The sequence below is a fragment of the Schistocerca americana genome, chromosome X, assembly GCF_021461395.2.
Source record: "Schistocerca americana isolate TAMUIC-IGC-003095 chromosome X, iqSchAmer2.1, whole genome shotgun sequence".
NCBI classification, from domain to species: Eukaryota; Metazoa; Arthropoda; class Insecta; order Orthoptera; family Acrididae; genus Schistocerca; species Schistocerca americana.
Window position 1 is genome coordinate 854,448,422 of NC_060130.1, and position 10,933 is coordinate 854,459,354.

Genomic DNA, 10,933 nt, shown 5'->3' on the forward strand with positions numbered 1-10,933 from the left:
TGACACATGTTATAAACAGTACTTATAAACTCAGAAATACTTGACACTTCCTGGCAGATTAAAACTGTGTGCCTGATCAAAACTGGAACTCGAGACCATTGCCTTTCATGGGCATGTGCTCTACCACTCTAACCCAACTCATGCTCTGTCCTCACACCTTCAGTTCTGCCAGTACCTCATCTCCTACTTTCCAAACTTCACAGAAGCTCTCCTACGAGCCTTGCAGAACTAGCACTCCTGGAAGAAAGGATATTGCAGAGTCAAGCAGTATATTGCTCTCTCGTACGTATATCTTGCGAAGAGACCATCAGGATAAAATCAGATAGATTAGAGCCCACACAGAGGCATACTGACAATCTTTCTTTCCTCGAACAATACGAGACTGGAATAGAAGGGAGAACCGATAGAGGTACTCAAGGTACCCTCCACCACACACCGTCAGGTGGCTTGCAGAGTATGGATGTATGTATAGATGCAGACATGGCTTAGACACAGTCTGGGGGATGTTTTCAGAATGAAATTTTCACCCTGAAGCAGTGTGCACGCCGATATGAAACTTGTTGGCAGACAGAGACTGAGACTCAAACTCGAGTTGGAGTCTCAGTGTGGCACACAGTTTTAATCTGAGTCTCGGTCTTGATCTGCCTCAATGAGTTCATTCACCACTAGATTCCACAATAGAGGGGCCAAACTCCTCCTTATGGGCAGCCTCTGGTGGTGTTAATTACCATCTTTTCATTTGTCATGGTAGCCTCTACTTTCCTTCCACTAAGCATGGCCCTGGTCCACCTGCATATAGTGGTCCCCAGGTCAGGCACCTCTGCAGCCCTTACCATGGAATCAAAGATCGTGTTATTGAAGGCCCCCTTGATATCCAGGATGATGCAGAGGGCTATTCCTTGTAAGTGAAGTGCCTTCTCCACCTTTCCAGTGAGTTGGTGGAGATATGACTCGCATGATTTACCTGGTTGATATGCTTGTTGGTTTGAATGTAGAGGTGCCTTACTAGCCTCCTCTCCCCAACATATACATTAACCAATTTTTCCAATGTTATGAGAATGGAGGAAGACAAATTGATTGGTCTCATATCCTTGGCCTTGGTATGATAAATTCTCCCTGGCTTTGGAATGAAGGCAACCTTCACTACTGTCCAAGCATTGGGAATGATTCCTACATCTAGGCTACCCCCTAAAAAATCTGCATAGGACTCTTATGAGATTCTCTCCTGCATGTTGCAGGAGAGCTGGAAAGATTTCACCTGGGCCAGGTGACTTGAATGGTTGAAATGTTCCCACCGCCCATTGGATTTTATTGAAGTTCACACACTCCTTGGCCAATTCCCAGTACTCTCTTTGAGTGCCTGAGAACCATTGTCTCTCTGGGATCACATTCTGGACTGTGTTGTTCAGCAGAGCATACTGAGGAAAGTGAGTTTTGAGGAGCAGTTCCAGAATCTCATGTGCTGTCTTTGTATTGTCCCACCCTCCTTCCTCAACGTAGCTCCTGGTTTGGTTGGTACTCTAGTGTGAATCTTGTGAAGTCTGGTTTGTGCAGCCATGCTCTCCACTTCCTCACAGAATGCCTTCCAGGATACCTTCTTTGCTTGTCTGATTGCAAGATTAGTTAACAAGTGCCTCACGATATTTAGCCCATTGTCCTTTATGTCTCGCAATATTAAACAGTCTCCATACCTGTGTTCTTTGCATTTCTAAGTTGTTGTTCCACCAAGGCACACTCCTATTTGTGCACTTCTTAGTGATTGTGCAGTTGTCCTGATATGAGGTCACTATGGCAGAGGTAACAGCCTCTGCTACTTCCTCAAATTCTACTGGATTCCTTATTGAGGTTTTAATTTCCGATAAGCCTAAATCAAGGTCCCTCCTATATGTCTCCCAGTCTGTTTTCCTGGGATTCCTATAGGTCATGATTCCCATTTCAAGCTTGAATTTAATGTACATGTGGTCCAATGAGGATGGCTTCAACACCACATGCCATTGTTTGTCATAGCTGCCCATCATCATGGAACTAAAGGTTATGTCAATTACTTCTCTCTGACCTCCACTGCCATGGTTCGTCCTTCTGGTGCAACCTTCTTGTGGATCACTCTTCAATCTTCTGTTTCTTCTCTTGGGACTTTCGGGTTCTGGGCCCCTATTTTCCTTGAAGAGTGTCTCAGGAGAGACTTCCTTAAGGATCTTTGGTACCCATATTGATATCTTTGCAGTCTTAAGAAGCTCCACTGCCGTCTTAACCAGCAGCTTCGCATCTTCCCACAGGGGTATCATGGGCACCTTGTCCTTGAGCCATTCCACTGTCACAGACAAAAATGGGGGCACCACTATCTAGATAGACCCTCCTGAAGTTGGGTCCAGGGCTACAGGGCTAGTGTCACGCCCCCCCCCCCCCCCCCCCCCCCCCCCCCCGTCCTTTCAAAGGGGTCCATCTGTAGTAATTGCTAATTCCTCCTGCTGCGAGGTGATGGCCACCAGTGGATAGCCTTCCTGGATAACTGCCATCCTAAAAACTGAGACTGCAGTGCTATAGATCTGTTTCCCTATTTCTTGCCTTGGTTTTTTCTGAACTCACTTATCCGCGGACGGGGAAGTCTTTGATTCCTCCCTTATCCACTTGCTACCTGTTTTTGATGTAGTGAGGGTCTGCTTATCCCCTTAAACCTGAGACAGTTTCTTCCTGGAGGTCTTAGGTTTAAGTCCCTTTAATTCCCTCCACTTGTCTTTAGGAAGCCAAGTTTTGTGTCATTTACTTCAGGTAACATGTGGATTGAAGTATCATCATATCACAAACTTTCATAATGAGCAATCCATTCATTCATTCTCTCCTATATTTTTAACAAACAAATGATCATTTTCTTGTCTGTGTAGTTATTTCATCAATTTGTAAGTGATAGTTTGTCTGCCATGTAAGTCGCACTCTATATTGCTAATAAAGCATTCCCATGATTCTGCGTGCACTTTCTGAGTTATGCATTTTGCATTATTTCTCTTCTCTTTATATTCATTATACTTTTCATTATTGGGGTTGTTTATGTAGGTCTTGAAAGCTTCATATTTTCCTTTAATTGCTTTTTCTAGATCTGGTGTCCAACGCTTTACTACTGTACATTTCTTGTATTTCCTTATCTTCCCCAGAACCTCATTAGCTATTCTTGATGAGGCTGTTTTTAAGTTTTTCCATTCTTCTTTCAAGTCTTCTCCCATTTCTAAATTTGCTAATGTTTTAGTCAACCATTTTTGATAGAGATCTCTTATGCTGCTATCTTCTAAAAGGTAAGCATTAAGAACTTGCTCTTCTTTTTGATCCTTAACTGTTTTCTTTGGTTTTCTCCATTTTGTGTCAATTATCGACAGCAATAGGGAGTGATCCAAGCCAATATTTATTCCTCAATAAACTCTGGTACCTCTAACATGCCCAGGAAATTCCTCTTTTATTATTATATAATCTATAACAGATCTATATCCTCTTGCTGACCAGGTAAATTTGTGTCTTTCCTCTTAAAGAAACTATTGGTAATTCTTAAATGATTAAAGGTAGCAAAATCTGAGCATATTTCTTTTTTCATTACATCAATTTTCGCCAAAAGTGCCTACTATTTTTGAAATTGGTATATTTCCAATTCTAGCAAGGGGCTGTCCCATAAGTAAAATCTGCAGTGTTTAAGATCACTTGTAACTGTTCATAAAAGGCCTTGGACTCACCAGTTTTTCCTTCTTCTGGGGCATAAGCTGCTATTATTCTTAGGATTCCTCTTGCACCTTTAATTCCTACTAGCACAGTGTGTTCATTTATGTATTCATAGTTCAGCATTTTATCTTCCCATTTTCTATATATGTAGGTGGCAACACCTTTAATTGCTCTTTGTTCCTGCTTTACTCCACTGTAGATCATAATGTAGTCATCTGTATATTTAGTTACAGATATTTTATTCTTTGCTTCTGTAATTGCTGCAAAATCTATTTCCTTTTCTTTCAAATATTTAACTAGTTTGGCTTCCTTAAGAGCAATTCCCCTAACGTTTCAGGTGGCAACTTTCCAAGCTCCGTTAAATAATTTTCTCTTGTTCCTATTTCTTGCCCATGTTGTGTCCTGGTAATCTCGCCTGTTTACAAGATAAGATTGAGTACTACAACTACAGTTATTGAGTCTCTGAATGGGGTACTGGTCCATTGCAGGTAAGACTGGATACGGGACTGACATCTCTGAGCTTTACCAGCCACAGCTCATTACTCACGTAACGGAGTTTGGTAAAGCATTTCCTCTGTACTCTATGTTATGATTATATTGCCAATACTTGGTCATCAGAGCCTCATCTCCTTGGCGGGGTACATAATTGGCAGAGGAGTTTGACAGTTGGATGAGAGTGTCTGTATATTCACATCATCATCCCATTAGTACCCACTCAAAAATACATTGCAGTTAACTATATTTAAAATTTATTATTTGTTTTAGAATGAGTCAAATTTGTATCATTCATATCTAGTAACAACATTCATTGCCCTAATGTCTGGCTCTGCCACCTTCTGAAAGATGTGTGATGGTGATTATGTTGCCATTATTGGCATTGCTTCTGCATTGATCTCTGCTCCAGCAGTCTGGCAGTGACAAAGAATTTTTTTGAAATATGCAGTTTTGTATGCCCAAAAACAACCCATAGTAGCTAACTTACTTATAGTTTATTCTGAAGATAGAGCATTGAGGATAGCAACCTTAAAACCAACATGTTTCTGCAGATATGTTGATGACATCTTTTAAAGCTGATACCCTTAACTGTTCCTTATAACAATTTTATTCCCTTCAGCCTCGCGTTAAGTTTACAGTTACACATGGAGGCTGATGCAAAGCACCAGCTGTTGTATGCCCTCATCTACAAACAGAATGACGGCACTATGGGCTTAGGATTTACCACAAATCTACACATGCTGACTGGTAACTGCATGCAACTAGTTATTACCCATCATGTTAACACGATGAGATCCTTAGGACACTGGTCCAAAGAGATGCATACCATATTGGATGCAGAATGCTGGCACAGGAAATTAATTCAACATTTAAATTCTGTATCTAAACAGAATAGCTTCTCTGAGAAGCAGATGTGTTGTGCCTTTCAGTTCAGACCATCGTTAGAAGTACAGCAAGATGAACCTAAATTAATTGCTTTTCTACCATATGCTGGGAATGTTTCAGCTAAAAATGGGATAATTTTAAGGAATTTTAATATAAAGACTGTTTCATCTACCAGCCAATATTAACAACCTTTTGGGTTGTGTTAAAGATGATCTGGGGCTAAGAATGTTGGTGTCGCTTAGGTTCCATGCGACTGTGGTAAATCATACACTGTTCAAACCATTCTTACTGTTGAGCACAGGTATGTGGGACATTGCCACCACACAAGTTTGCAAACATCCAAAAAATCCACAGTGGTGGAGCGTTGCTTAGCCAAGCAACTTGCAATGAAATGAAATGCAATAAGAGACAGATGGTTACTGCTACTTCTTGCTTCTAGGATTGTGTTTTCTAGGAAGCCATTGAAATTAGGGTGCATGACAATCTTATTAATAAGAACAAGCTAGTCTCTGAGTAAATCGTGGAACCCTACACTGTCTTGCATTACAATGTGCTCAATTGGCAGAAGAATGGTTAGTTACGGCAGTGAACTCCAATTTTGTTGCTGTTCACCAGCAGGGGCTGTTGCTAGTATCTTTAGCAGTGGGGAAAGAACTTACAACAATTAGAACATGCAGTGAGTACTCTCTGCTGACTTACATAGGGGTGCTGGCAACAGCATAGCAACAGTTAAAGGAGACTTGGCAATAGCAGCTTCCCACGTGAAGATAAAGACCAGGTGGACTGCCAAAATATTCTGTCAACTTGATATGAATCCCTGGCTGCAAATCTGAGAAAAGTATTACAAAGACAGAAATAATTTATGCAGTATTTATATCATATATATGGAAAACAGTCATTTGTAAATTTTTATTACATCACTTTATAGTTTTCAACAACTACACATGCAGGCTTTTAAGCCAGTGACAGTCACTGGAGCTGGTTTCAGGAAATCTGTCTCTTCACTCAGGATTCAGAATATGATACGGTATTTCATTGAAGGCATTAGCCATTCTATAAGAGCAACTGTAGCTCCTTAGATTCTGTACTTAAGGCCTGGATAGAACTTGCCAACTTACCCTTCAGAGAGATGAATGTTTTAATTGTAGATATGATACACATTTTCCAACAATGTACATTTAGATGAATATTGTTGGTTTTATTACTGTATGTGACCAACCAATACAGCTCCTTTTTTAGAATTGCAGGTGTCATTATCAATTAATATTTACATCCAATACAACACTTCATTAATGGTAAAATGTTATAAAGTTATATGAAATTACAGTGCCAAACATGATGTTTATCTACTGTGGGCATTAATCTGCTGAACACTCGATACAATGCTTTATAGAGGGACATTTTTTCACATTTTGTTTTATAAATTGTCATTTGACAGTTTCATATATGTACAATTACATAGCATTCGTGAGATGCACATTCAGTTTATGAACTGTGAATTAAAACATAAACATGTTATCATAATATTCTTTTATTAACTTGAAGTAATGGTACTGGTGATATATTTTTACTTGTTTCTCAAACTTTTTTACACCTGTGACAGATGTCATAGTACTTGAAGTTGGTTGTGTGGTTTCATTTCAGTTTGATAGATTCTTTTTCAGATCTATTAGTGCCATATACATTACATGTTAGTTATCTTGTACACTCGGGCAGTGATTTTTTGAATTTATTTTCTTTTTTTCCTGACCATACTAATTTCTTGATGAACAGTACTATTTACAAGGTAGGTATTCAGGGAAATGGTGGAATGTTACTGTAGTCTTCTAGCTAATCATATAATCTTGTACCTCTTTTTTTATCATGTGCAGTGTAAAAACAAAAAACAGAAAAAAATAGCAAGTTACTGGTATTTTGTGTTGAGCAGATCCGCTATAGTGAGTACCTGCCACCTCTGCTGTTTGGTGCTACACCACTTATTGGTGGGCTTCTGTGTCTGCTGCTGCCAGAAACTGCTAACACTGAGCTACCAGACACACTACTTGAGGGAGAGAACTTTGGAAAGTAAGGAAATATTATATCCATATACACCTGAAGATGAGATTTTAAAATCCTGAAACTAGTCATGGTTTGAATAAATAATTAACACACTTGAAGCAGATATCTCTAAATTAATTATCATGCCTCTCAGCTGTGGATATCCTACATACCAAATCTTGTGACTGATATACAACTTTGTGAACTGAAGTAGCATGTTTATTCTTTGAACGCCATCAGCTGAGTGACTGCAGCTTTATGGAAGATACCTATATAAGGACAAATGTAGGGCAGATATTTCAAAATGTTAAAATATAAAACTCTTATATTTTATATATAATTGTAAAAGAAAAAGTACATGATATAGATACAAAATTTGTATTACTAGTATTTTTATAGTTAGAATGAAAGAAAGTACTGTTTACTAACAGCACAAGAAGTTTTGTTCTATATATTACTTATTGTTAACAAATTGTATCATATTGTTCGGCCTTTGATACTGTTAATGCGAGTAGCTACACTGTTACGCACACACTCCAGGTTTTTAATTGCAATAAAGAAAGAAAGGCTAATTTTCTTTCTGATACGTGCACTTGAAAGCATTCAGGTTACTGTAAATGATATATCAAGTGGCCCTTTGTATTCCTTTTGTTAGGAATGAGAATGATACAAATAGTACCATTAGTTTCACTGTATAACCTGATCTATAAAAATAACAAATGAGAACTTACATGAAAATTTACTGATTTAATTTCTTATAATTATGTTACAGGAAACCAAAAAATAAGAAACAGGGAAGTGATAATGACGGATATGTTGGTGACAGTGCACTGTAATGGGAAACAACACATCATAAGAAGCTGGATTCAGACTTGTCATCAACAATGGTTTTTTAATATTGTGATTTTATCATGCTGAATTAATGTAATCAAAATGTTTATTTTCTAAATAAAATTTTTAAAATATGCAGTTTGTGGTAACCCATTCTAGAGAAAATATGTTTTCTTAGATGCACACCTTACATATTTAAGGTGGATAATGTGCTGAATATCAGTTGACATTAACCTAGAATTGTTCTGTAAACAATGCTCAATGCTAAACTTGGTGTCATTTTATGTATGCACTTTAAAATTATTAGAGACTGAAAGAAGTCAGATATGATTCCGCTACTCTTACTGCTTAATTTTGGACTTCAAAAGATCTGGTTATAGGGTTTCCATATAAGCTGTGTCAGTAAATCTAGTAAGGAAACAGAATGACATATGAATACATCATTGAGTACAGTAAATTGCACAGAATGAATTTCAATGGCTCATTAAACATTGAACTGCTAAACCTGACAATAACATGTTCCAGCGACAGAATTTAAGTAAGCTACACAGGTTTGTAACATGATGATCCTCTTCAATGTGTTATCAATTACTTCAGTACAGATATCAGAAGTCAGCACAAAGCGGGGCACACCAAAATACTACTTCAACTCCTATTGACACACACACTTTGATGCCAGAAGAAGGGAAAGGGACCTACAGTTAATTATTTAGTTTCATGTTCCATGGAATATTTTGTATTATGCAGAATGAGTCATTTTAAATTCACATTGCAAATTAATTTTTACATATGGTTACATTCTGAATATTTGTAAGTTAGTTTGTTGGTTGTGAATTGTGATTTATTTGTCTCATAACATACATATACAAATCATTTGATTAGAGTACAGGAAACATGTCAAGATGTCTGCACTGAGCCTGGTATACTTTGCGGATGAGTACTGTGCAAAAGTATGGCTAAACAGCATCTATGTGAACAAAATCGATGTTGAACTTAACAACACCATGCTCATTATTTTAGGAGCCATTAGCTCTACACCTAACATGTGGCTACCTGCCCTGAGTCATACACCACCCCAAAAAATGCGACAAGAAGCAGCTTTGGTCAGGGAATACAACAAGATCGAAACAAACCCTGAACTACCGGTACACATTGATATACCTGATCTGAGTACCAAGGGTCTTCGTTCAAGACATTCTCCTCTTGATTGCAACAGCCTCACTGGGGCTGACATCAACTCTTGGAGAAGAGAATGACTCCAAAATGCCCAACAACTTGCCACCTAATGCCTTGTATTACTGAGGCGGTTCCTGGGTTTAATCAGCCCCACAAGATCTGGTCAACTCTGAACCGACTAAGAACCAGGCATGGAAGATGTGCTGACTCACTCTTCAAATGGGAACTGCTGTCTTCACCAGCATGTGGCTGCTGTGTGCCTAAGCAGACCATCCAACACATCAGAGAAGAATGCAGTGCCAGAGCGTTCAGTGGGCACTTCGAAGAGTTCCTCATGGCATCCCAAAAATCCATTGAATATATACAAGGACTAGATGTTTGTCTCTGAATATATGTAATGTAATGTAGAATAACATGATCCAACACTGAAATGTATTTAAATGCCATACACTAATTAAATATGGTTAACAAAATGATTTAAACATTAATGTACCTTTTTTGTGAAAAGATACCTTCACATATTTACGTAATAAGACAGTCGATAAACTACATCCTGCTCAGATATTCAGTTCATCATTCATGAATTCTTCAACTCAGAAGTAGCATCGTTGAAACAGAGTGTCGTGCAGCTTTCTTTCTGTGAATCTAGGTTCATACTCAGAATGTTCTTGGCTTTTAGTTTGTTGTAAATTTTCATTCCTATATACTGGGGAGTTTGAGCATGTCGCCGGCCAGAGTGGCCGAGCGGTTCTAGGCGCTCCAGTCTGGAACCGCGCGACCACTACGGTTACAGGTACGAATCCTGCCTCGGGCATGGATGTGTGTAATGTCCTTAGGTTAGTTAGGTTTAAGTAGTTCTAAGTTCTAGGGGACTGATGACCTCAGCAGTTAAGTCCCACAGTGCTGAGAGCCATTTTTTTTGAGCATGTAATTTTAAATGATGAGTAGGTAGCATAAAATTTTCTTTATTTCTTTTATTGTAAGTGTGATCAAATCAGTTTTCCTGGAATAATTCTAAATTGTTGTATAAAAAATATTATAATATCATAGATATACAGGAAGGGCACTGTTAATAACTTCAGCTTTTTAAATAAAGGGTGACATGATTTTCTTGGATGTGTAGCACACATTTTTCGTTTACTTAAATAGCTTATAATTAGAGCGTGACACTGAAGATGTTAAGGAAGTATTTTTACTTTTAGGTATTTATAAATATACATATATTATTTTTACAGTGAAAATGTAATGTTTTATTTAAACTACATAAATTTTAGAAATGTTAACGGAGTTTAACCGCTAATATAAAAAGTTAGCAGCTTTCATATTGGCTTTACATTTCCTTAATTGGAACTTTATAGTTCAATTATATTATTAACAGTAATACGCCTCTTTTTGGCTTCAATTAATAAGAATAAGGGTATTTTATTTACCAATCTTCCAGGTCGAAACTGACTGCAATACTTCGCTTCTTATTCTATTTAAGGTTGATTGATTATATCAATACTTTTTGAATGCAACCCAAATGTTATAGTTAACTACAACCCTTTATTCTGCTCATTGTAAAGCTCCTTGATTTCATTCATGGTATAGTCCGCCTAATAATACTATAATAAAAAATATTGTTGATACTGTTCAGATTATAATGTCTGAAGTTTTTAAAATAATTACAATTGGAAGGATTAATGCGATTTCTACATCAAAAATTAAGAAAATTACTGCAATTAAGAAGAATCGAAGTGAGAATGGTATTCGTGCTGATCTTTTTGGGTCAAATCCACACTCAAATGGTGATCTTTTTTCTCGGTCA

General features: G+C 37.8%; 1 protein-coding gene across 1 annotated transcript in view; it reads left to right on the top strand.

The window, feature by feature from the left end:
• LOC124555336 (organic cation transporter protein-like) overlaps positions 1–8,088 on the top strand; it is a 342,235-nt gene extending 334,147 nt beyond the window's left edge. Inside the window, exons 10-11 of the mRNA XM_047129216.1 lie at positions 7,010–7,146; positions 7,892–8,088. Coding sequence (XP_046985172.1) covers positions 7,010–7,146; positions 7,892–7,955 — 201 coding nt within the window. The 3' untranslated portion in view covers positions 7,956–8,088. The remainder of the gene's footprint in view (positions 1–7,009; positions 7,147–7,891) is intronic.
• Positions 8,089–10,933: the final 2,845 nt, after the last annotated feature.